This window comes from Phocoena sinus, chromosome 6 (assembly GCF_008692025.1).
Source record: "Phocoena sinus isolate mPhoSin1 chromosome 6, mPhoSin1.pri, whole genome shotgun sequence".
Lineage (NCBI taxonomy): Eukaryota > Metazoa > Chordata > Mammalia > Artiodactyla > Phocoenidae > Phocoena > Phocoena sinus.
In genome coordinates this window covers 4826561-4854056 of record NC_045768.1, presented here as the reverse complement: position 1 = coordinate 4854056, position 27496 = coordinate 4826561, and the positions used below count along the sequence as shown (strand labels likewise).

The 27496-nt window shown below is 47.8% G+C and overlaps 1 protein-coding gene across 9 annotated transcripts in view; it reads right to left on the bottom strand.

The window, feature by feature from the left end:
• Nucleotides 1-27496, bottom strand: part of RAPGEF1 (Rap guanine nucleotide exchange factor 1) — a 141879-nt gene that overhangs the window by 69027 nt on the left and 45356 nt on the right. For 4 of the 9 annotated variants that reach the window (XM_032634308.1, XM_032634301.1, XM_032634300.1 and 1 more), the window contains exons 2-3: nucleotides 1766-1905; nucleotides 1035-1148 (exon numbers count right to left, since the gene is read on the bottom strand). In XM_032634308.1, the coding sequence (XP_032490199.1) occupies nucleotides 1035-1148; nucleotides 1766-1905 (254 nt within the window). Of the gene's footprint in view, nucleotides 1-1034; nucleotides 1149-1765; nucleotides 1906-4833; nucleotides 4898-17611; nucleotides 17639-27496 lie in introns of those variants that run through there. The other 5 variants (XM_032634310.1, XM_032634306.1, XM_032634305.1 and 2 more) reach the window with 3 other exon arrangements.

The window sequence follows — 27496 nt, the reverse complement described above, 5'->3', positions numbered from 1 at the left end:
CTTTGGACTTAAAACCTATTTTCTCCACTTTTAACTAGACTTTTAAGATATTCTGCTGGTCAACATAAAAACAAAAGTAGATACACTGTAAAATTCAAGAGTTATGTGTTTATATAACAGGGTAGTGTTTGCTAGTGGCATTAAATTGACAGCTGTGACAACAGTTCTACAAACTACACTGTGGACAGTCACTGAAGGGTTCAGAATCTACTTATCTACGAGGCTTGTCTTTATCTTACACTGCTGAGTTTAATTTTGTTTTTATGTTCAGTTACGTGTGGGAGCTAACATTACATTTCTTAGATACTAAAAAATAAACTGACTTTCATAAAGAGTAACTGTAGCATCGAGAGAGTTTCGACTTGATGTCAGATGGCCTGTGTTCAAATCTCAGCATCACTACTCTTTGTGTGACTCTGCGCAAACGTTTAATATCTCCATACTCCCAGCTTCCTTTTCTGCAAGGTAAGTTTCCACCTTCCAGGGTTATAATGAGAATTAAGTGAGAGAACGAGTGTAAAGCACATAACATGGGGCTAAAAAAAGGCTTGGTACGTGTTAGCGGCACAAAAGGTGTCCCTGGCTCTGAGAGCGCTGGTTCCGCACAGTATCATCACACTCACGAGTCTCGGGAGACAGTTAACAGAGTACCTTACACTTTAGATGCCCTTCCTTTTCACAACTATCCAGATCATCTTAGCAACTCAAGGAAAGAACAGCTGGTCTTAAGAGATGAGACTCACCCGCTTCCCCCGAACCCGTTGGACCCAAGCAGCACACCCAAACCAATCCCAAAAATCCCAGAGCTTTCGCCATGGAGTACTGAGCTCTCTCCAAAGGCCACGGGGGCTTGGATAAACTCTTACATTTATCCAAGGCTCCTTGGACTGTTTCCTGAACAATTAAGCCCACAGTTGCCACCCAGCTGAACACAATGATATTGCAATAGATTTTTTTTCCATCCCCAAAACCATGGGCCAGGATTCTGCAGTAGAGGGCAAGGCAAACCCAATTGTTCTTAACATCACACTGACCTTCTGCCTTTGAGACCTGGAAGCCACAGCACTGGTGGACATAAATTCTACTGCCTGCTGCTCCAGATCCAAGGGGATAGGGTAGCCCTCTGGTAGAAATCTGTCTGTTGCCTCCTGGAAGAGAGGAAACCTGGATTCCTACAGAGCTTGAAATGGCCGTTTTAGGCTGAAGGGAAGGGTTGATGAAAACCAACAGCTGTTCCAACACATCTGGCTTGACTGGCCCTGCTGAGGTTACTGGTGTTTGAGGACATCTTTGGCTGGGTTTCAAGGGTTTAGCAAGTTTCAGAGCATGGGCCCTAAAGCCGAATGATGGATGTTCTGGACATCACGAATATGTGTGTGTGCGTGCGTGTGTGTGTGTGTGTGTGTGTCTGTGTGTGAGAGAGAGAGTACGTGTGGGCAACGTGGGCCTCTCTGGGGCACAGAGGCAGCATCCTGGAGTGTGAACATGACGAGCTGAGCTGTTTTAAATGCCCAGAGGATGACACAGCTGGAAAAGAACTGCTCTAGCCAACCAAGCTTGACTGATTAACAGGAGAAACACTCAACCATCCTAAAGGTTCATATTCCACAGGGACAATGAAAGCTCCGCCTGGAGCCGTGGAATGCTACGGAATAGCTGTTCTGTACTGAAAGTTCCATCCCCAGGGGATAAACTTAAAAAACAGCACAAACTCATTGCTCAAAGCAGGTGAAGGCCAGGAGAAACACCCAGAGAGTCAGCTTACTTTGTTCACAGGCTTCTCTGGAATCTTCACAGACACCTCAGCTGGTTTTCCCTTCTTTGATGGCGTTCTCTTGATTTTGGGTGAGTGGAATTTGTCCATCAGCTTCATGGTGAAGGAGGAGAGATGAGAACGCTGAGAGTCTGAAAACAAAGAAGGTAATGATTTTTAGAGGTACAGTGGGAAGAAGCTGTGGTTCTTTGACCTTTTGTGGAAATGATCACCGTCCTCAAACAAATCTTTCTCCCTAGCTGTTCAGGGTTACAAAGAAAAGGAAATATGGATCCATTAACCATTTCTGCTTGCATGTTTCAATTTTTGCAATTTCCATCTAGTCTGGGTTGAAAGCAGTCAAAATGGCTTTGGAAAATGAACGTGAAAATACTTCCAAGTGTCCTTATAGAGTTTGTCTGATGATCTAACCAATGTCCAAGGGAACCAGCTAAGATGAAAGAATACCAAAGTAGAATCACAGAAGTGCCGAATGTAAGAACTGGAAAGGAAGGGCCCTTTTGAATCAAACTTCTCGTTTTCTGGTTTAGGGAACTGCAACAAGTGACATGGGTAAGGCCTCAGAGCTGGCAGTGGAGACTGAAACAGAACTAAGGTGTTTGAAACCCTCAGGGACACAGTGAAAGACTAAGTGTTTTCTCGCCAAGATCAGGAACAAGATGAGGGTGTCCGTTCTTACTACTGTCATTCAATTTTGTACTCTCTTACTCCAATAAAAGCCATCCAGATTGGAAAGGAAGATATAAAACTATCTCTATTTGTAGATGACATAATCTTGTATATGAAAAATCCCAAGCAATCCACTAAGAAACTACTAGTACTAATAAACAAATTTAGTGGGCTCACAGGATACAAGATGATATACAAAATCACATGCAAGATCATATACAAAAATCAGTATTTCAGGGCTTCCCTGGTGGCGCAGTGGTTGGGAGTCCGCCTGCCGATGCAGGGGACACGGGTTCGTGCCCCGGTCCGGGAGGATCCCACATGCCGCGGAGCGGCTGGGCCCGTGAGCCATGGCCGCTGAGCCTGCGCGTCCGGAGCCTGTGCTCCGCAACGGGAGAGGCCACAGCAGTGAGAGGCCCGCGTACCGCAAAAAAAAAAAAAAAAAAAAAAAAAAAAATCAGTATTTCTATACATTAGCAAGGAACATATAAAAAACGAATGGCTAAAAAGCTTCCATTCACAATCATCAAAAAGAATAAAATACTTAGGCATAAAATTACACTTAAGTGAAGTACTGATATGCTATACCGTGGATGAATCTTGAAAACATTATGCTAAGTGAAAGAGGCCAGTCACAAAGACCACACAGTGTATGACTCCATATATCTGAAATGTCCAGAACAGGCAAATCTATAGAGATAGAAAGTAGATTAATGGTTGCCTAAGACTGAAGAGAGTGGAGAGGGATGCAGAGGGGCTGCTAGTGAGTAAGAGGTTTCTTTTGGTGGGGGATTAAAAGTGTTCTAAAATTAGCATCTGGTGACCATTATACAACCCAGTGAATTACTATAAAAAAAAAACTTGAATTCTACACTTTAAAGGAGTCATGTTATGTGAATTATATCTCAATGAAGCTGTTAAAAAAAACTAACCCAGTGAGCAGCCTTCCTTCATTTACCACCCGCCATTTACCACAGCACTTTCTAGTGTTTGAAACCATCTTATTGAATTATTTATTTATGTGTTTATCTCCTCACAAGAATGCAAACTCGCTGAAGGCTGTACCTGCCTTGTTCAAGCCTGCATCTCCAGTGCTAACATGGTACCTGGCCCATAGAAGATGCTCAGGAAACATTAATTCAACAAATGAACAAACCAACCAACGAAAAAATACCCCACGAGGGCTTCCCTGGTGGTGCAGTCAATAAGAATCCGCCCGCCAATGCAGAGGACACGGGTTCGAGCCCCGGTCCGGGAAGATCCCACATGCTGCGGAGCAACTAAGCCCATGCGCCACAACTACTGAGCCTGCACTCTAAAGCCCTCGAGCCACAACTACTGAAGCCTGTGTGCCACAACTACTGAAGCCCACGCACCTAGAGCCCGCGCTCCACAACAAGAGAAGCCACCGCAATGAGAAGCCTGGGCACCACAACGAAGAGTAGCCCCTGCTTGCTGCAAAAGAGAAAGCCCACGTGCAGCAACAAGGACCCAATGGAGCCAAAAAAAAAAAAACCCCACAAAAAGGACTGCTTCTTTAGGCAATGTCAGAAATTCACAGGAAATACTTGAAATTGATTGAAAATTAGGGAGAACGTGATCCTATGCAACGGAAAAAGAAGTATCTGTATTTTTTTTTTTTGGCTGCATTGGGTCTTTGTTGCTGCGCGCAGGCTTTCTCTAGTTGTGGTGAGCGGGGCCTACTCTTCATTGTTGTGCGCGGGCTTCTCATCGCAGTAGCTTCTCTTGTGGAGCGTGGGCTCTAGGTGTGTGGGCTTCAGCAGTTGCAGCACGCGGGCTTCAGGAGTTGCAGTGCGTGGGCTCAGTAGTTGTGGAGTGTGGGCTCAGCAGTTGTGGCTCACGGGCTTAGCTGCTCCGCGATATGTGGATCTTCCCAGACCAGGGCTCAAACCCATGTTCCCTGCATTGGCAGGCAGATTCTTAACTACTGCACCACCAGGGAAGTCCCCTATCTGTATTTTTAAAATAAAAAATACACTCCCTTTCAATTTTCCCAGCAATTAAGTATGAAAAAACCAAAAAACAAAAAACCTTCCAAATAAATGACACAGCACCTTGTATTACAGGTATGTCACTGTGTCTACTAGTGTTGCATATGACTTAATAGGGCCAAAGTTCAATTCTTTTGTCAAAGACCTTCCAGGTGGCAGGCAGGATCAGATAAACGATCTGCCCTTTGCAATTATCTAGGAACCCACTGCACTCTGGACCAAAGAGAAAAAGCCAGGGCCTGACCTTCGTTCACAAGTGGAGTCAAACCAAACACAGCTTCACAGCTGTCTGTCTGCTGGCCAGAACTGCAGAAAGCCCTTCTTAGAGCCCCAGTGTGGACACAAATCCACAGGAAGCTCATGCACCTCTCTCCTCACCTGGAACGGCTCAACGCAGGGTCGGAGGGGCTCTCAGCACCAGTCCTCAAACGCTGTATCACCCCTGGGATTCAAAGCAGGTAAACTGGGATGGTGTGATTGCTCCAGCTCCCCTCTTCCCCTTCCCCACCCAAGCAGGGTGGGCCCCATGTACAGTTCATACTTCCTTCTTTATACTTTGAAATGATGTGACCAGTCTAATAATTCATGTGGTAGTTAAGAGGGTGAGCTTTGCAGTCAGTCTGTTTGAGTTAACAGACTTCAGCGGCACCTCTCCAAGTCTTAAGTTTCTTTGTCTGGAAAATGGGGCTGATAACATTGTTCTAGAAACGGCTGATGTGATGTAGGTTAAATGAGATGCGGCTTGTGGGCAGCGTGGTGAGATACTCAGCCATGTGCTGGGCACACAGAGCCTGCTCAACGCAGGGAGCTAATTAACCTAACTATATGATTTGGATGGGGAGCAAGTCTGACCAAACTTTGAATTCTTATTTCCCAACTGCTTACAGATCTGAATCAGGATACTCTGCAGCACTGAACATCTGACCCACGATCCCGAGGAACTGAGGGCCTTACACATGCCCCTCTCCTCTTCCTTTAGTCCTGACCAGAAGTTCATCTGTGTCCCTCTCTGGTGCCTCCTTCCATATTGCCTTATCACTGCCCCCATCCTCCTCCTTCGGATGCTGGCCTCAGCATCCCGAAAGTCTCAGCACATCCCTCGCCAGACAGGTTCCCCAAGTCAGATGTTAGGTGTGACTTCCACCCTGGCAAGCTAGACTGAAAGCGGGGCAAGAAAAGGAGACACAAATGGGGAAGTAAAGGCAGGATGCATGATTTCTTTGGTGGTCAAAAATGTTCAGAGACATGGGCTGGGCGAGCCAACTTCCACCTCCTCTGGTCTGCTGCCCCGAGTTGCTATATGGGTAGGCAGGGGGCCGAGGGACTGGCCAGATTCACATCTCTGCCATCATGACCAGGGTGGAACTAGGGTAGGCAAACAAGGTATGGGGGCTCCCCAAAACCCCTGATCATGACCCAGGGGTCAAGTAAGGACACCTCCACCTGAGAGCGAACAGAGCCCAGGAAGTATATCACAACATACTCTCTCAACCTCTGCTTTGCCAAGCACAGCCTGAGACTCTGGTCAGTCTTGGCGCACAGCTGGGAATCCACATCAGCATTTAAAGAAAGTGTTATATCCACCCATAAATCTCTCTCCTTGAAGTATTTAACAGCCTCAAAACAGCCAGCTCTAGCACAAGATGTGATACGTCAAGTGGAGGAAGCGGGTTCTTTGTAACGACAGCCAGCCTCCTCAAGCCTGGAAATCAAGGGCAGCACTAACTAGGGAAGATTTTGACTTGGAGGCTGCTTGTCACCTTTTCCTTGAAACAACAGCTCAGCAACACAGATTGCAACACAGGTTTCAGGAGACTTGCAAGGTCACTCAAATTATGTGTTTCAGTGCTGATAAAGCACTATAATGACCAGTGACAGCAGAGTGGAAGGAAGCAAAGGTGGGGTAACCTTGCCAACAGTACCCCCCACACACACTTCCTGCCCCTCTTGTCACATTCCTCATGTGTATCAATCATCTTGGGTAGAGGGCAATGCTAAAGAGATGCTCTCACACTACTACAGAGTTTCAGGTGACTTTAATGACCACTCTCTGACTTTTCACTTGGGAAGTTGTAAATGTATGTGTTTAGATATTTTCTAGTACTGAAATTAAAACAAAATTTGGAAAGATTTCATACATACACATGTACAACTTACAGAAAATTCATCAAATCCATGCCTCCACCAACCCAGACTATCAGAGAGAAGCGTGAGCAATGACGGAATATCTGCACTCTCCAACGTGACAGTCACCGGACTATTAAGCACTGAAATGTGCCTAGTGTGACCGAGAAACTGAGTTTTTATTGGAATGTAATTAAACAGGCACACGAGACTGGTGGCTGCCATACCGGACAGCACGGCTCCAGAAGCAGAACATTAGCAATCTCACCGCTGCCACCACATGCTCCGTCATAATCATATCTTTCTTCCCGACGATGGGTAACCGTGGTTTTGATTTTTGTGCTTATCCATCCCTTATTTTTTAGAAAATTTTATTATTTATTTATTGATTTATGGTTGCGATGGGTCTTCGTCGATGCGCAGGGGCTTTCTCTAGTTACAGCGAGCAGGGGCTACCCTTTGTTGTGGTGTACAGGCTTCTCATTGCAGTGGCTTCTCGTTACAGAGCACGGGCTCTAGGTGCGCAGGCTTCAGTAGTTATGGCTCGTGGGCTCTAGAGCGCAGGCTCAGTAGTTGTGGCACGTGGGCTCAGTAGTTGTGGCTCACGGGCTGTAGAGCGCGGGCTCAGTAGTTGTGGCACATGGGCTCAGTAGTTGTGGTGCACGGGCTCAGTAGTTGTGGTGCACAGGCTCTAGAGCGTGGGCTCAGTAGTTGTGGCACATGGGCTCAGTAGTTGTGGCTCATGGGCTGTAGAGCGCAGGCTCAGGAGTTGTGGCTCATGGGCTGTAGAGCGCAGGCTCAGTAGTTGTGGCTCACGGGCTCTAGAGCACGGGTTCAGCAGTTGTGGCACGCAGGCTAAGTAGTCGTGGTGCGTGGGCTTAGTTGCTACGCGGCATGTGGGATCTTCCCGGACCAGGGCTTGAACCCGTGTCCCCGCGTTGGCAGTCGGATTCTTAACCACTGTGCCACCAGGGGTCCCTCAACCCTTATATTTTGTCATAGTTTATATCTATAAGTACAGTTTAATGTATAGGTTTGTGAAGTTAACTTAAATGGTATTTCATTGTAAATATTCCTATGTTCTTGCTTTTTCACTTAGTCGTAGGTCTGACATTTGGCCAGGTGAAGTGTATATAAGTGCTTTTGTTTTCAGTTCTGTGAAGTTCCACATATAGCAGTTTTACTTACCCCCTCCCTGCCAGTGAATACTGGGTCATTTTCAGCGTTTTTGCTTTTATAAACAACACGGCAATGGACCTTCTCATACTTGCCTTCTGGAGCACATGCAAGAGCTTTCTGTGACTAGAACCGATGGGCTACAGAGTACACACCACATCTCATTCCATGGATGTTGCCAGATGACTCTCCAAAGGGTCTGTGCCACTCTGCAGCCCCAAGGGCAAGGTTGAGTCCCAGCTGCTCTCCCAACACCTGGGCTTGCCAGACTTGCACACTTTTCGATAGGGCCATACCTAAACAAAGGAAACAAAAGCCCTCCTTCCCATGGAGATGCTTTAAATTGGTGTATCTTACTGTGTTCTAGCAAATCTGCCAGAACAACTTCAAAGCTCATGGATAGAACTTAAGAAAAACCCTTAACCACCACTTAGTACGGCATTTATACCAAGGAGGGTCTGGAACTCCCAATGACCAATCTGCTAGTCATTTCTGCCAGAGGAGGAAAGCTTACATGACCTCACAATCAATTTCTGTAGAAATGGCTGCGACGTTACTAAGAGCAGCACTCTCCCAGGCAACCATCACAGGCTGCAGACAGGCTGTCAGATGAACGTCCTTCTCTACCCAGGGGGAGAGAGAACGGGCTGGAGGAGAGGCACGTAGCCTGCTCACAAAATCATGTCTGAAGCAAAACCAAAAACACACCAAAGCCAAACCAGTTTCTTCCAAGTAGTCTGCCAGGTGTTCAGTATTTCATTATTAAATTTTCAATTTGCCCCTTGGCCAGGCTTAACAACGATCTCTGCTTGGTGCTGACAAATGTACACATCAAGTGGCCTTTCAGACGTCATTTGTAGCAGCAGCTGGGATCCCAACTTAGCAGTGCTTTCTGTCAGGGCTTAATTTCGCCTCGGATGGGAGGAGTCTCTACGTATCAACCATACAAGGGACCACAAAGTCAGGGTTGGGGTGGATAACACTTTGAGACAGTCCCTTGGGAGACACGGTGGCTGCTCATCCTCCGTACCGACGGCGTGCAGGGCGCAGAGCTGGGCACTGGAAGGATGCCCGCTCATCCGCGCACGAGTTCTGGTTGCACACTTCCGCTTCCTTCATCCACACCATTTCCCAAATGTGTTAAAAGGACAACTAGAGTGGAGAAGTGACACGAGGACATTAGGAAGAACTATTTTAAAACATAAGGACTTCAGATTTTTTAAAGGTGTGTTTGCTTATCTAGAATCGTACAGACTGTGACGTAAAGACAAAGACAGCGCGAGAGTGAGTGGGTCGCGGGCACGGCAGGCGGCCCGCGGGCTCTGGAAGCAGGCAGTTGGTGTTCTCACTTCCGCGTGGCCTCTCTGAGCTGAAGGTGCCTCGCCTGTGGAGCAAGCATAACCACAGGACCGACCTGCCTGGGTGGTTGTTGCGAGGGTTAAGCGTGAACCTGCATGTGAAGCATTTCGCAAAGGACCCGATATACAGCAAAGGCTCAGTGCACGGCACCCGTTACCGTTACGGGATAACACCGCCAAGCCTCTGCCAACACTCAGTATGGCAAAGGCTAAAAATAATCCCAGCCTAGTAGAGCGCAAAGTAACCTGATGCTTCATTTTTCCAACAACTTCCATATTAAAAGACCCGCTTTCTTACTTAATATAGAACTATTCGTGTTAGGGAAAACGGGGAAAATAATTTCTCTGGTTCTGCACCACCAAAGGCTCTTCTGACATGAAAATCTGTTCATGTCACCCATTGGCTCAGGAAGTCGACTGATGGCTATGATGCTGCTGTGGGTGCTGATGGAAATATTAAGCATATCCTGTTTTCTTTTTTCAGTAACAAAAGTAAAACAACCTCATTATAAAAATCCAAGCACTGTGAAAATATATAATCTAGAAAGTGAAAATCCCTCATAACTCCACGTATGGCAGAGCTGAAATATCTCCCTGACTTGCTTTTTCCAACTGAGCGATATGCTGTGGGCATTTTCCCATATGAATAATGTTCTGCTGGAAGGCCAACCACACGCAGGCCACCAGCCTCCTGACTGACGGTTCCGGTTCCCAGCCCTCGCCCTTCAAACAACAGCACATGGAAGAACCCCCTCGGGCTTAGCCCTCTGAGCACCTGCCTGAGATAGGCTCCTAGAAATGGAACTGTTAGGCCAAAGGCCATAAGCAACTGAAAAACCTGCTAGAGGACCACGCAGCTGCCTCGAGCTGGAGGCAGGCCAGCAGGGACTGTGCCGAAGAGTGAGACTCGGGGCGCAAGCAGAAGAGGTGGGGTGCAGGAAAGAGACCAGGCCTGGGGGCCCCTGCCACCTACAGAAGAACCCAGGCTTCACTGTGGATCTGGGCTCAACTCCGACAGAGCTACCAGTTTTGCTTTACTTGCATAACAGGTAAGGATTAAAAGCAGATTCAGAATTGAACAGACACTTCACAAAAGATGAAATCCAAATGGCCAATAACAGACGACAAGGTGCTCAGTTCTATTTGTCATCAGGAAACAATAAATTAAAACCATGAAGCAATACTACGACACACACACACCAGAATGGATAAAAAGAAAAGAGAGGAAATACTAAGCACTGGTGAGGACGAAGAGGTATGGGCACCCTCCCTCCATTGCTGCGGGAGGGCAAGGCAGGACGAGAGCTTGAGCACACGCTTCCTGGAGGCCCAGGATTAAATCTTACTCATTTTGGAATCCGGCACGTAGCCCCGAAATCGGCACACAGTGAAAATAAATAAATGATTGTTAGTAAACACAAAGACAAAAGAATCAATGAATGAATTCTGCAACAACTAACAACTACCATATTCAACCAATACCAGAGAGTTAATATCTGATTAGTGATGTAGACAGGACGGTTTTATACTGATTTTTAATACAATTCTCTAAGGAATGCCAACACGTGAGTCAGAGACAACTCAATCAAGAACTTTCTCTGCTGTGGTGGTTCAGTTTGGGTCATCTGGGTTAAGAGAATGTTGTTCAAGCCACTTCCAGGGAGAAGACAAGAGAGAAACCATACCTTTCCCTCTCTCCATCTAGGTCTCCAGAGGACAATGGACTCCCTGGGCCAGTACCATCTAATAGAAATACAACAAGAGCCACATTTGATTTTAAACTAACCTAAATTATCCATAATACTATAATTTCAATATGCAATTAAATAAAAACCATCAACAAGACATTTTACTCTTCTTCTTCTTTCATGCTAAGTCTTCAGAATCCAGTCTCCAGCTGGACCAGACACATTTCCAGCACTGCTGCAGCTCAAGGTCCTGGGTGTGGCTGGCCCTCCGGGCCCCTGTGAGGAAGGCTGGTCCACTAGTCTCTTGAAAGAAAGCACCTTGGGCTGGTTGGATGCCAGTGCTTCTGGACTGTGCCGCTGAGGTCTTGAAGGGTGCTTTGCCTCCCCCGGAAAGGCAGACAGTGTGCAGCTGCAGAAGGGCCCACCACAGGGGGACCCCTCACCCCCAGGCTGGGCTTCAGGGCAGCACGTGAGTTCCAGGCTCTGAGGCCCTCCACTAACCACTGCCTACGTGGAGGTACTGCAGGATCTCATTCTACCCACCACGTGGTACAGGGACAGAGAGTGAGGAAACTTGCTGTGCAAGGCGGGAGGTGTCGGGCAAAGGAGGTAGACTTTGTTTGACCAGAAGGAATTTCTGACAATCATCGCTTCCCCACGATGCAAACCGATTTTCTTCGGCAGCAGGGACCAAGGGCATTCATGCTGGCAGTGACATCATGTCGTCTGCTATGATTTGGGGGCAGAAGGAGTGACACTGACCTCCACACATGGCCAAGGACAGCCCTGTGAACTCATTCCCACCCCACCTGCAGCTCTAAGTGAAACACTCTCAATGTGTGTCACTCTGAGTAAGTTGCCCACTGGGGCCTCACTTTTCTCATTTATAAAATGGGAATAATGATCCTTACCTCACCTCATGGTGCTGTTATAAGGATGTAATAAAGTACACCATGTAAAGTCACTTAGCATAGTACTGGCACTTCGTAAACATTAAATAAATGTTGTCTGCTGTTACCCAAATGTTCTGAGATAACTGTCACCATTCTGAATGGGCAATTATTATTTTTTAACACTGTAGAATTTTTAAATAGAGGAGATAATTCATTGAGCCGATGCTCTTATGATTTGAGCATTTTTCTACATGTGTATTTTACTTTAATTTTAAAAAAGTTGTAGTAAAAAAAAAGAAAGGTAGAGCAGAGACGAGAGGAGCTGGACTCTTGGTGATATTGTCTGGGCTGTTAGATACAGTTTTACTTGTCTGAGGCTCAACTGCCTCTCAACTTCAGCAACTTGGAAAAAAAAGAAAAGAAAAGAGTAGAAAAGAGGAGAATCCAGGAAACTAAAGTACCTGTAGGATTAAATAGAAGCCCAGCCTCCGCCAGGTAAACTTCTGATGTGAACAAAGCCTGGAGATGGACTTCCTGGGGAGCCTCCCACCCCTACCTGTCAGAGAGGGCACTAAACAAATTTTTCCCAACACTTACTCCTATTATAAAAATTCGTCAAATAACGAACAGATATCCCATGAGATGAAAGGGGACCCTCTGGGGTTGAGAGCTGCTTCCCTCCTGGAGCCCAATCAAGTGGCTAAATCAGCAACTTGTGTGTTTAAACACCCTATTGGAAGCAAGGCCCTGCCCAGGGCCATGCTCACATCAACACTGGACGGGAAGGATTCTTAGCACCCTTTGGCAAATGAGGAAACCAAGTCACAGGGGCCTAATCCCCCCACCTCCCACCCTCAGAACACGCAGACACTCATCACAGACAAGGCAACTGTAGCCCTAATCACGTGCTGTGAACCCACTCAAGGTCAGCCTGTCCCCAGGGTGGCCTACTCCCAAGGAAGGATTTTTTTCTATGACTGTTGGAATTGACCCAGAGATTCTTAAGGGCACAGGCTTCACAGACTTCCAGAGATGTAAATTAGTCATTTCTCCAGAGTGTTATTTCTAGAGACGAGAGTAGGAGAGAGAGAGGGAGAGAGATCAGTTTATTCCACGTAAACATACCAACACGCTGGGCAGAGAGCAGGCAGGGCCGAGGCACGTCACACCATCAGGAGCCCAGCTACAGCAGGAAGCAGGTCCACCCTGACCTCTGTCCTTTAGACGCAGCTGTCTGAAGCAGCCTCTGTCCCTCAAAGGAACTTGGATGTTAGGACCGGTGCCCGTTCCTCAAAGGCAGCTGAAGCCTACTGTGTAGCACGGTGTCACCCGCCCAGCAGCCCGAGGTGGGGGCAGGAGAAGTCGTGTCTGTGAGGCGCCAGGCCCAGCACGGGGCACCGCAGCACCACGGCTGCAGCAGACGGCGGCTCCATGCACTTCAGCTGCTCTAGGCCCAGCTAAGGGACCCCCGAGAACTCATGATTTGTCAGGCCACCCTCTGGGCTTCCAGAGGAAAAACAACATGTGCATTTGTCAGTGAGCACATGTTCACTTGTTTATTTCCCAGGCAACAGGAGAAGGAGCTGGGAGTCACAACCCCAGCAGTTAGGGACACTGCTGGGATTTCTCGTTGGCAAAGTTCGAAGAAAGAGAAGGGGACAAGGGTCACCTGTAAACCCCCTCCCTTCCCTATCAACCTCAGAGAAACAGGGTGCATCAGATAATGCAAGGCAGGCACAAACGGCGCCCTCATTCATCTACTCACTCATTCATTCCATACATATTGATATGCCAAGCATTTGCAAAGTGCTGGTGTCAGAAAAAGGAGCAGGACACAGCTCCTCCCTCCAAGGAGCCCCTAATCTTGTGGGGGAGACCCAGGAAAATCCTCAGTCCTAATGCAGCAAGGACTCCTGGGATGCAGACCGTGCAGAGTAAAGGCAGGACCCTTCCAAGCTGCTCACAGCCCGCTCAGGAGGAGGGCGGCTCCTGGTACCAGTGGGAAGCGCCCTAGAACCAGGGCTTCGAGTGAAACCCAGCCTGCTTCCCCAGGCAGGAAAAAAGGCTGAGACTACAGGCTTTGGGACGTTTCACATGGGGACCAATGAAAAACATCAGAGTCGGCAAACAGGAGCTGGTTTGGAAAGGCTGCAAAAAACTCTGAAGGCCACAGAGGAATCTGAAAATGGACCACTTCTCCAAAGACGCACTTCCGGCTTCCCAGGCATGGGGGTGGGGTGGGAGGGGGCAGGTATGCAGGAGAGGCAGCCTTTGCTCTCAACCCAAGCAGAGGCAGCGCCATTTTCTCCGGAGCAAAACGAGCGAAGGCTACTCGGCTGCTCCTTGACAGACCCTGCCCCTCTGCTCCTGTGACTCAAATACATCTGCGGCCAGGGCTCTGTTCTCACAAGAACGTCTTATCATGTCGGTTCATACACGCATGGGGTAAAAAACAAACCCCACTCCGCTCTATACATTCAGAATCAAGCGCTGATCAATCCCAGTCTCTCCGGGGTAAGGACCAAGGTGGTCCTGGTTGCCCTGCTTCAGAGGCCCCACTCCCCACCAGGTGCCAAGTGAGCAGTGGGCTCTCGGCTTCCATGAAGTGTGGGAACTTGAAAGGATCTGAGTCTACTGACAGCGGAAGCCGAGGCCCTGGGAACTGATTTCCCGCCAGCCTAGGACCCAGGCCTCCTGAACAAAGCCGGTCCAGGGCTCCCTCCTCAGTAATGGTTGAGAAGTATTAACCAGCTTCCAGTCATTTTTCTTCCTCATGGGACAACTTCAGCATAGTAAGTAAAAATGCAAAGAAGACAGAACATGAGACAGCCGCTCCAGTGCTGGGGACACCCACCTACTCTCTGCTCATGAATTACTTCAGCCACAGATGGTCTAACCGCCCAGCAGAGGCTCTGAGCGGCCTCGAAAATCTGACGTCAGGCTGGTTTAGTTAAAGCCAGAATTTCATTAGCTTACAGCCTGAAATCCAATCCAATTTGTTTCCAGTCAGATGTATGGGCCCCCTGTGTACAAGGTACTGCAGACACCACGTGAAGCCGACAACAGCAACACAGCAATCGCTGGGTCCACTGCTTGGAGGGAGTGCCCAGCACCACCCAGGCACTCTATGGGTCTGTCTCAGCTAATCCTCACAGTGACTCTCCAGGGCAGGAAAACTGAGGCTGAGGAACAAGGGACAGACTGGATCTGAACCCGGTGCAGCTTCACACACCAGGCACGCAGTCTCCAAACTTAGTAGAGAGAGAAGGGAGTTAAGTACCCTAAAGATGGCTCAAATGAAGCAGAGTACAGGTTCAGAGGAAGGAGGACTCGTGTGCCCCACTCATAACAATCCAGTGCCCATGGGTGCAGGGCTGCGAGCACCACTGCCCTGCCCCCACCCCAGCCGACTCAGATGCACATCTCAGTGTGGGCTCCTCTTCCTCTTTTTTAAGCCGGAGCCCAGCGAATACGCCGTGTATTAGATGTGTTCACAGCTCTGATCACCAAGGAAGCAAGTCACCACAAGAGTAGAAGAAAAGACTTTCAGGCCAGTACTGCTTGTAAAAGTGAATCACACCCTTCTGGAAAAGTCCAAGACCAAGACGGCTCACTCACAGCATCACATCAAAGATGTGGCCACCTCCTGGCCATGCTAGCACCTGGGCTAAAAATACCCTCAGTGATGAAATCTCAGGCACAGTCTCTTAGCCTAAGGGAGAGAGGCCAAAGTTACACACTGAGTCTTTCAATTTGGGAGGTGGGATTACGGATGGAACCGAGACACTATTTTTAAACAACAGGTCGCTGAAGAATACGTATTTTAGTGCCTGCTGGAGTTGCCAACATTTGGCTAGAAAGCATTGGAAAGGGGATTTTCTGAAGTCAAAAAGGCCTCTCAGTTCTCAAGGAATTTATACCTTTACAGTCTGTCATAAATAACAAGTGGCCTCACCATATGTATTTCTAAAAGACCGTTCCTCAGTGGCGGCCAGCCCCCTTCCTGGATCTTGGACTCAGCCAAACAACATTCCTCTCTTTCTTGTTCAGAACTCTCCAAAAACCTACCCCACCCCAGTGAGTGCCTTTAGTAAAAATCCAATTGCCTCATTCTAGAATCCTCAGAGCAGGAAACAGTGTGCATTTTTTGAGAAGACATCTCATTTTCCCTTGTTCTCCCTCAGCAGCCGTATCCTTTAAGTGTCCTAGAATTGAAGTTCTTTTTAAAGGACCAAATCTTTGCACAGGAGGCGGCTTCCTGCCCATTGTCTAAAGGCCTCCATCTCGGCAAGCCAAGGAGGAAGAACACGCACAGGCCACGTGGCGAGGGGAAGGCAGAGACATGTCTTCTCAAAGTCGGCTGTCTGCGTTCAGAATTCACTTTTCCAGTGGAACATTATTAAAAACCGAGCTCAGGCCCTGGCCACGGGGTACAACGTGGCTCCTTCCACCAGCCAGATGCTAAGCATTTGGAACCACAGAGGGTCCGTGGCTGAACAGGAATGTAGGCCCTGCCCTCAAGTGGTTTATCAGCTAACACGGAAGTAAAGCTGTACACCCAGGGCTCCAAAACACAGCAGAGCGAGACAGCTGCTGAAGAATTAAAGGGTTTACTTCCTGACATAGCCACAAAACATTCATGAAGGAAGCCCTGGAGTTTTAAGCCAAGCAGACACTGCAGAATCCAGCTGTGAAAAATGCAAAGGGATGAGGGTTGACTTGGGTGAAAAGGCATCCTTGAGAGACGAAGCTGAGTGGGCCTTGGCTACACAGTGCGGGGCAGATGTGTGGTCTGCTCTTCCTGCTAACGTTTACTGCAAGTCACGACCCACTAGTAGGTCCCCAAATCAATTTCCTGGATCAAAACATGAAACAGAATACAAAATATCAGAGGGCACTGCAGATAATAAGGCTAAATATTTCATGAAACTTATTTCACTTACGACCAACTTGACACGCTAAAGACCCTTCTCCGTGGGGAGCACGGGGTAGAGAAACCCTCTCACTAGGACAAAGAGGAGCCACAGGTCAGGGGTCCTGTAGGGCAATCAAGACTGCAAATCTAGTCTGTGCCCGAAGTCACCAGGACACTGGTTGAGCTTCCTGACCTGGGTCTGGAACTAAGAATCATGCACAGGTGTAGCGCCAACAGGTGGGTCATTTCTAAGGTGGAGGCTTACCAGTAGCTTTCCAACCTTTTCTGACCACGGTAAGAAATGTATTTTATTTTGCAATCAAGTACGCGAAGTATATCAAAAATCTACAGGTTTTAAATTCTCTTTCACTTTTTAATCCACTGAGTCGATTCTAAGACCAAACAGTGTTTTAGTCCCTCCCCGGACGGTGAGTAAGGAGCAGTGGGAGGAACCGTGCGGCCGGCGGTGGCATCACCGTGACCTGCAGCTGCTCAGAGTGCTGGCTCTCCACCCAACCTGGACCTGACGAATGGAGGTCTATGCGGAAGGGACCCCAGAACTGGGGCTTTAACTAGTCCTCCAGGTAACTCTGCAGCACACTCACGTTTGAGAAGCACTGTTTTGGAAGACAAAGATCTGGGGGAAAGCAGTCAAACGGATAAGAAACTCCCAATCTTGGGCCAAAGAGGGGGACGGGCTGACTGCAAGCCCAGCAGAGCCAAGTGCACACACGAAGTGATAGGCAGGCAGATCCTGACTCTGACAGAAGGGGAGGGTCTCCTCTCAGATCAGAACATTCCTCAGGATAAGCCCCTCCTGATGGGGAGACGGATTTGTAAACGCTGTACCTAGAACAGACCTGCATTAGCACAGCCAGGGGACCTGGGGGAAAGGGGTGACCACCAGTCTCAGCTGACAAATTCCAACCAGCCACCCCAAGCAAGACTCTTTAGCTACAAGGCTCAGAGCACAAGTAAGACGATAAATAAAACAGGGCCTACCGTGTGCAGAGCTCTCGGGACACATGTTTCACGCGGAACTGGTGACTGAAGTGATCAACCACTGCTCTTCCTTCTGCTTAGTGCCATGCTCACTGACACCTGGCATCTGCTTTGTGCTAGAAAAATCTGTGATTTCTGCCCTCAAGTAATTGCTCTAAGACAGTGATTCTCAAGGGTAGAGAGGTGGTTAATGACAAGGTTTGGGTCTAAAAAAGCATAAACAAGACACCTATACAACACATTCACATTTGCAGTCAGAAGAAAGCAAACCTGGACAAGATAGACAGAAGCTGACAGGGGAAGGGCTGAGGTGTCCGAACGACCACAGTTAGGACTGGGGGGGCGGTGAGAGGCCACCACACTGACCCCAACCATGAATGAACTGTTTCCTCCATGGAAAATGAAGTATCTTTAAAGTCCTTTAAGTATCTTTAAAATTCAAGCACATTCTAAGATGAAAACCACATTTCACATTCGAGATGGGAAATCTTATATTTCCTAAAGAGGAAAACAAAATCAACTGGGAAGGAAAGGAATTTGCCCAGGACCCAGACTCCCCAAGCACAGGTCCCCCCAGATGTGACAGCTAGCAGTACGTTCCTGTCACCCAGTCTGCGTGGGGTCTACAAAGACCCCTTCCTTGGAGGAGAGGGTATGGCAGAAGAAAGTCTGGTGGTATTCAACCAAAGTTTCCAAGAGCCACCAAGCGGCCATAGAGAAAAACATGTCACTTCATTTCTTCCAGGAAGCGTGGGCCCATCATGTACTTATCATGACTTAAATCTGCTAAAAGATAGTTTTTGTTCTGCGACTGGTGTCCGCCAGCCACTGGTGTCCTCAGAACTAAGGGTACCTTAATAATAAAATACTCAGCTTCCAAAAAGCTCATGGATATGTTTGAAAAATGCATGAAAATCAGTGGATTGGATCTGTAAATGGGTCTACGTTCTGCAGAAAGCTTGGCACATTTTTTTAAGGCCACCTTTTCAAACATTTTTGGTTCGAACTTTCTTTACAAACTGAAACATCACCACAGAGCAGGGATCAAAATAGATTTAGTTTCTTTGTAATAATATTTCTGTATTCTTTGTGGTAGAGGTTGAGAGTAGTGTTTTTATTTTCAATTCTATTTATTTGTTTGTTTGTTTTTGGCTGCATTGCGTCTTTATTGCTGTGCACAGGCTTTCTCCAGTTGCAGCGAGCAGGGGCTACTCTTTGTTGCAGTGTGCAGGCTTGTTATTGTGGTGTCTTCTCTTGTTGCGGTACACAGGCTCTAGGCGTGCGGGCTCAGTAGTTGTGGCTCTCGGGCTCTAGAGCGCAGGCTCAGTAGCTGTGGCAGACAGGCTTAGCTGCTCCACGGCACGTGAGATCTTCCCGGTCTAGGGCTCAAATCCACGTCCCCTGCATTGGCACGCAGATTTTTAACCACTGCGCCACCAGGGAAGCCCCAAAACTCAGGTTCTTGATGTCTCACTGCAAAAAGAATCCAGTGAGAGACAAAGTGATAGGTAAGAAGAGGATTTATTTAGAGAGAAACACACTCTACAGAGTGTGGGCCATCTCAGAAGGCAAGAGAGGTGAGAGTAGCGTTTTTAAATTTTTCACCAAAACAAAAATATTAGCACACAACTGTGTGTCCTGAAGCTTGGTTAAAGTCCGTCTGTACGGGGTTCCCCCACTTTATCTTCAACATTCATTTCTGAGGCGATGAACCAAAACCAACCACGGAGAAGCCAGTTCTGAAACAGGCAGCCTCTTCTATCCAGTCTCATGGAGCACTGTTTGGCTTTAAAATTCTGATCTCCTACTTAAAGAAGTCAGCCTCATAAAACTCAGCTCACACTTCTGTGCTATACAACTGGCCCTGGGCCAATTCCCCAAAGCATGAGAGGTCCCACTCTGGGCCTCTCCCCAGGCACCAAGAAATCTAGAGCTCCACACTTGGTTCAGGAAAAAACTTTTCTCCTGCGTGATTTCCCTCTTCCAGGGCTATAGCTACGCGTGGCCCATGGCACTTACGTAACTCTGCTGGCTTGGGCGTGGCAGGAGCTTGGAGAGGTGTAAACTGACCGGCATCCGTCTGGTGAATGTAAATGTCCCCTGACGTTGCCCCACCTGTTCCATAAGGCCCCAAGCTGAAGAGAGTGCCCTGTAAGCAAAGTCCAACCCAAGCTGGCTGCCTGCCAAGGAAGATCCTCTGTCACATTCCCCTCACTCCTCCTCAGAGGAGAAGGAACCCTGTGGAGATGGATGACTGTGTGAGGTTAACATAGCACTTTTCAAACCCCTAAGTACTCAGTGCCCAGGATGCAGCAGTGAGTCAGACAGACATGGCACCAATACTTAAAAGGAACAGGGAAGGAAGACCTGAAACACACCATTGCAAGCATGACAACTGCTACAAAAGGGGGGCCAAAGCCCACTAACCAAATCGGGGGAGGGTGGTGAGTGCCTGAACCTTGGCCTGGGTTTCCCCAGAGGCAGGCTGAGACAGGGTTCAGGTGCAAGTCGCTTATGTGGGAGGTGCTGGCAGGGGAGCGGGGCAGAAGACAGGGAAGGAAAGGCAGCCACTAAAAGGCACACTTTAAAGCCCTCTTTCACGGTGGGCAACCACACGCAGCCCTGCAAGGAAGCCGGTTTAAACTGAAGCCTGAAAGATTCACAGCGGTTGGCCAGATTTTCATTTTCTTTCTGGTGGGGCTAGAGGAGTGGACTGCGGAAAAGTGTTCCTGGCAGAGGGAAGGGCAGGTTTAGAAGGCCAGGGTCAGCAGGGTCAAGGTGAATCAGGAGACCTGACAGAAGGTCAGTATGGCGGCCGATGCCGGGGAGCGGGGCCCTGATGGACTAGGGAGCCTGAAGCCCCTGAGGGTGCTGGGAAGTGCGTTTTACAGCGGGTGACGTAGCACAGGGTCCAGCATGTGCTTTCTTCACTTGCTACAGAAATCTAAATATGGTCCCCAACAGGGTGAGAAGCCAGCCACTCTGAAGCCATCTTCCTTTCAACAAGGAGATTCATTACCAATGTACTGGTGGTCTTGCTGTTTAGACAAAGTGAATTCCCCCAACCCTGTCTTAACGCAAATTGCCATAAGGCAAAATCCAAGTGTGCAGGCACACCTGTCTTGTCCTTAGGCCAGCAGAGACCACAGGAAGAGTAAACAGGAATTTAAGGCAAATGTTAGCCATGTATTGCCTATAACGCAACCTGTTCCACATCACATTCTCCTTAAAACAGCCCATAATTTATTGAGCACTTACCATGCCAGAAATTAATGTAAAATCCATTTTATAGATGAAGAAACTAAGGCTCAGAGAAAATAAGTAGGCTCAAAGTCACTCAGCAATCGGGGAAATAGCCTGAACTCAGACCGCTCATCCTGCTGCAAGCTGACTCAATCATGCATGGAAGTGTCCTCTCTAAGCATCATCAGTGACTGTGTCTTTTCAAGTGGGAAGGTGCAGGGAAGGTGGCACCAGGGTGATGGAAAATGAAAAGGTGTGCACAGGAAACGCCTACAGTAACCTTCTTCTGCCTTCGCTGAACAGCTTTTGCTCCAAGCCTGGCTGCCCATCAGGGATCCTCACCATCCCAGCCAGAGCAAAGAGAGAAGGGCTGTGAGTCAAAGAGCCATGGAACTCAGAGGTCCATCAGGAGTGCTCCTCCAGAAAAGGGAACCCTCCTACACTGTCGGTGGGAACGTAAGTTGGTGCAGCCATTATGGAGAACAGTCTGGAGGTTCCTCAAGAAACTAAAAACAGAGTTGCCATATGATGCAACAATCCCATTCCTGGGCATGTATCTGGAAAAAACTATTATTTTGAAAAGATACGTGCACCCCTATGTTCACAGCAGCACCATTCACAACAGCCAAGACATGGAAACAACCTAAATGCCCATCAACAGAGGAATGGATAAAGAAAGTGTGGTACACATATACAATGCAGTTATCACTCAACCATAAAAGGAATGAAATAATGCCATTTGCAGCAACACGGATGGTCCTAGAGATGATCACACTAACTGAAGTAAATCAGACAGAGAAGAGACAAATACCATATTTGTCCACATATCTGTGGAATCTAAAATATGACAGAAATGAACTTAGCTATGAAACAGACTTACAGAATAGAGAACAGACTTGTGGTTGCCAAGGAGGAGGGGGTGAGGGAGGGATGGACTGGGAGTTTGGGATTAACAGATGCAAACTATTATACAGAGAATGGATAGACAGACAACAAGGTCCTACCATATAGCACAGAGAACTATATTCAATACCCTGTGATAAACCATAATGGAAAAGAAGATGAAAAAGAATGTATATCAAAAGAAACATGGGGGACTTCCCTGGTGGTCCAGTGGTAAAGAATCTGCCTTGCAATGCAGGGGACGCGGGTTCAATCCCTGGTCAGGGAACTAAGATCCCGCATGCCGTGGGGCAAGTAAGCCCGTGCGCCACAACTACTGAGCTCGCGCGCCTCAACAAGAGAGCCTGCGGGCCGCAAACTACAGAGCCCACGCGCTCTGGAACCCCCGCACCACAACTACAGAGCCCGTGTGCCCTGGAGCCTGCGCGCCACAACTAGAGAAGAGAAAACCCGCACGCCACAACACCACGCACCACGCACCACACACCACAACGAAAGATCCCACGTGCTGCAAATAAGACCCGACGCAGCCAAAATTAAAATATAAATAAAATCTTTAAAAAAGAGAAATATGTATAACTGAATCAGTTTGCTGTACAGCAGAAATTAACACAACCTTGTAAATCAACTGTACTTCAAAAAAAATAAATTACCAAAAAGAAAAAAAAGGGGTGCTCCTCCACTCCACCTTCAGTACCAACAGCACAGCGTGGAAATCACCTGTGCAGGTGGCTGACTTTCCCTCAAGGCAGCGTCCCATCCACAGCTGACCAAGCACGAGGGCGGTGCTAACATCTCCCAGACAGTCAAGAGACATGAGGGAGGAAGTGGCAACAATGTGAGGACACTACTCAGCTCCCAAACAAACCACTCCCTTTGCTGGGTGGCGGATACCATCCGGTCACAAATGGGCAGCTGCTATAGGGCACTTTTGCGGGAGTAACTAACCAATATATGGAACAATACCTCTTATCCTCTTATTCTGTCCCAAGTTGTCTTTCTTCTCAAGAGAGAAACTGGGGAATGTGGTCACCATAGAAGTTTGCCAATTTAGAGACATCAGAATACAGTAAGTCCCTTACACACGAACCTTCAAAGAAGCGAATGGGCGTTCGCATGTCCAATCATGTAAGTTAGTTCACGTATCTGGCGTATACACTGTCACGTGCGTGCATCCTCTACAAGTAGCTGTGCTTTCGTGTACTTTACTGTACTGTATGGAGTACAGCAGTACGCTACCATCTCCCACCTCCTCTCCCTCCTCCAGTCAGTAACTCTTCTTGCCTGTTCACTCAGTGCCAGGCCCTGTATGCCAGCTATTGTACTGTAGTACTGGACTTTTCAAGGGACTATAAGATTAAAAATGTTTTCTTTATTTTTTGTGTTTGTTTGTTATGTATTATTTGTGTGAAAAGTATTATAAACCTATCACAGTATTATATGGCCAATTGTGTTAGTTGGGTACCTAGGCTAACTTCGCTGGACTTACGAACAAACTGGACTTATGAACGCGCTCTCGGAACGGAACTCATTCATATACAGGGCACTTCCTGTACATTTCTCTTTCCAGAAAGCGGGAGGAAAGGTCCGGCATTTAGTGTCAGTTCTGCCACTAATGAGTTTCGTCAGTTAGGCCCGACGCAACTTCTCCAAGCCTGTCGTCTCATCTGGAAAACAAGGGCCATAAGCATAGATCACTGGCTCTCAGAGTGCGGCCCTGAACCACCAGCAGCGGCAGCCTCGCCCAGGAGGGACTGGTCTGAAGTGCCATCTCTTGGGCCCCGCGCCACGCCTAACTGGATGGGAGACTCTGGGGCTGGGGCCCAGCGCTCTGCTTTAACCAGCCTTCCTTTCAAGTGATCCTGTTACACACCAAGTTTGAGAACCACTGGCCTAGCTGATTTCCCTTCTTTCTTCATTGTTTTATAAGTCCACTATTCTTTACCCTCTCCCTACCTGCCGTGCTACTGACTTCATTTACCCAACAAATACTTACGAAGCCTCTACTGTGTGCTAGGGGACACCTGGTGAACAAGGCCAAGTGCGCTTTGTGGAAGCCTTGCAATGCAACAAGCTCTTGTTACACAGGCGGGTGAGCACGCTCTGATGACAACGGATGTGCACGTGGCTTGTTCCTGGTTGTTGGATCAGCGGCACGACCCCGTTTTCCAGCAACTTTCCCCTTTACCCACGATTTTCCTCCAAAACTTACTTCACTTTTAAAAAATAAGGTGTTTTGCATACAAGCAGAGATGCAAGGTGCCAGCAAATAAAACGTTACTGTATGGCTACTGATGAAAGAACTAGATTATGCAATTAAAATAAGCAAAGAAAAATCTACTGGAAATTTTCTATATAGAAAAGAGTAACACAGATAACATTTCTTTCCTCCTAAAACTATTTTAGTGACTCACAGTGTTTACAAGTCTTGACTGTTATTCTAGGCACAAAATAAACACCAAGTGACATTTTTAGCAGTCCATTTTGCTTCAGGAGGTATACACAGGAAATGCAAAAGCAAAAACAAAAGCTAAAATGCTCTACTCTAAGAGGTAAGACGCAACCCAACTACCGTAACATTAAAAACAACTAAAATTAGCTTCCTCCCTTACGCCTAAGGGTCCTGCTAAAAGCTTGAGCCAAGAGCTTTTCCTCCTCCCCCCTCGGTCCAAGTGACCAGGGAGGGTGATTGAAACGCGGCCAGAAGGCAAACAAACAGCCAGGCTGCTGCAGGCCTTGTCTTCAACACTGGCTGCAGAAGAGAGCCTTGGTCTGCACCAAGCCCGCAGATACACTCCACGTCAGAATGGAATTCTCCTCAACCAAAATTACATCATGGGATTTGACCTCTAGAGCAGAAGCAGAAATCAGAGATCTCACCCAGATCTCACCACAGGTCAACAAGCTCTTGTCTACATTAGTTAAAACACGTACCTAATAATTAAAGTAACACCCTCACAGCTGCTTCTACTCAGAAGCAGGAACAAAGCAACTCTTCCCCTACGTAGGTATTTATTTAGGCGACACTAAACACATACCTAATAAGACAGTTTAAAATAGAACATAACCAAAAGCTTGGAACACAGTATTTACTGTGACTGAGCCATGATCATTCAGTTCTTAAATTTCCTAGTAGCAAAGGTAAAAGGGCAAAAAGATAGGTTAATTTTGGACCATCCAAAGAAAATACATGAACTCAACAGAAGAGGGAAACTTTTCCAGATACAACATTCTAGAAAGAAATTTCCAGTAGGATGTGAAGTAACACTGTGAATTGAGTCTTCAATCTTGGCTTTACAAGATCTACAATGTTCTTCATATAACCAGTTAATATCTGCTATCTATTAAAAAATCAATAACCCAATAACTTTATCAGGGAAGCCATTTCTTAGGAATGTAAGCTAATAATATAGCCTGGTGTGTTGTTTCCAGAAGCTCCGGCTTAATATAGAAATAACCCTTGAAGAACTTAACGGAAATGTGGTCTTTCCCCACCTATTTTTGGCAGAAATGAGATGTCAGTCGGAGGCCTAAACTCGGTGCAGTTAAAGTACTGATGGCCTGGCCCACGTTCGCACCCACAGGACTATCAAGCACTCCTGGCACTACCGGGGACTTTGGGTGCAAAAGAAAAACCAAACAAATGGTGCACCTGCGAGCCGGCCCCCACCAGGGGGAGGAGAACCAGCAGCCCACTTCCTCCTCAGAGAAATCTCCCTTCAAAGAGCCCCACATTCAGACAGGCAGCCAAGATTACACAGGGAGGCTGAAGGTTTGCTTTTACCATTTCCCTCAGCTTTTTGTGAGTAAAGTGGATAAGGTCTAGAAGGGCAGGAGAATGACAAAGAGGACAGCAGCATAAGACAGATCAAGAAGTCAGGAATCCTTCAGCCCGGAGAAGCGGCACTGAGGTTAAGGGGTGAACAAGAAGGCCATCATCAACATGGCCCCCGAGTGTGGGAAGTAGGGGCCCCACTGAAACTCAAGGGAAGAATTCAGGCCAAAACCTCATCACTGACAAAAAGGGGGCACCCAGGCAGCTGTGTGCAAGATGGACTATGAAGTCTCCAGGTGCCAACACCTGGGAAGCTGAGACTGACTCTGGGGAGGACACGCACGAGGACAGGCCCATCCTCCATGTGTCCCCTGGCCGAAGAACACTGGGCTAGCCAGTGTGAGGTGTCCATCTCCTCCACCATGACCACGGCAACATCATGAGCAGGGCATCTCTCATTAGCTCCTTGCCAGAAACACCTTGTCAGGGCCGTAAAAATGACCACAGGAGCCGCTTCTGGATTTGCCGGGTGAGATGAGAAGGGGACTAGGGCTTCCCTGGTGGCACAGTGGTTAGGAATCCGCCTGCCGATGCAGGGGACACGGGTTCGAGCCCTGGTCTGGGAAGATCCCACATGCCGCAGAGCAACCAAGCCCGTGCGCCACAGCTACTGAGCCTGCGCTGTAGAGCCCGCGAGCCACGACCACTGAAGCCCACACGCCTAGAGCCCACGTTCCACAACAAGAGAAGCCACCGCAATGAGAAGCCCGCGCACGTCAACGAAGAGTAGCCCCCGCTCGCTGCCACTAGAGAAAGCCCGTGCGCAGCAACGAAGACCCAACGCAGCCAAAAATAATAAATAAATAAAAGAAAGAAAGAAGGGGACTAAAGAATGAAAGCTCACCAGGCTGCGATCAGACGTGCCGTTGGAGGTGAACTGCTGCAGACTCAGATGTGAGGGGTCCACCTCTTCCCGGGGCCAGTTTACAAGGGCAAGAGCAGAACAGCACTCCTGGGCTGAGGCTCTGTGCTAACCAGGCAGGGAGAGGGCTGCGGTCAAGGCCTGGCTCCACCACTAACTAGCTCTGAAAACGCGAACATTAATTTAACATCCTCATTAGCAAAGTGGAGACAAACAACAGCACCCACTACAAAGGGCTACTGTGAGTAATAAATGACAGAATACGTACTTACCTGAGAATTAAGCTTTTTTACACAAGTAACCACATCAGATAGGGGTCCTACAACCGCTAGCCTCTTTTGCTTAGGCAAAACAATAACAAACACCAAGTGACATTCTTGGCAGTCCATTTTGCTTCAGGAGGTATTACATACAGGAAATGCAAAAGCAAAAGGTAAAATGCTCTACCCTGAGGGAAGACCTTCTAGACCTTCTCAGACTTCACATTTAAAAAGCAGGGGAGAAATACTACACAAACACATTGATTTATTTGACACACATGCAAATTTTTCTGAACCATATGAGAGTAAGTGGGCTCCCTAAAACACTTCATTGAGTAGTTCCTAAGAATAGGGATACTCTACATCACTGCAGTGCAGTAATCAGCTTCATAAAATTTAACACCGATACAATACTGTTATCTAAGCCACCATTCAGATTGCAATTTTGTCAAGTGGCCCAATAATTTAAGGACAAGCTCTAAGGAGGAAAAAACCTACTGCAGATTCCCAGGGTTAGCCTGGATTCTTACAATGTTAAGTATGAACCAGTAAGCGCTGCTCTAAACTGCTCATGTTTTGTCGTAGTTCTCCAGCGCCGTGTAACGAAAAACATGCGCATGTTATTGTTACGAGGTCCCTGCTGGGCAGGGCCCAGGCACGGCTCAGACGCACCCTCTGCCAAGGCTGTGGTCAAGGTGTCGGCAGGCTGAGGCCTCATCCAGAGGCTTGACCCGGGAAGGCTCTGTGTCCAAGCTCCCTCAGGCAGCCCAGCTAGCAAACTT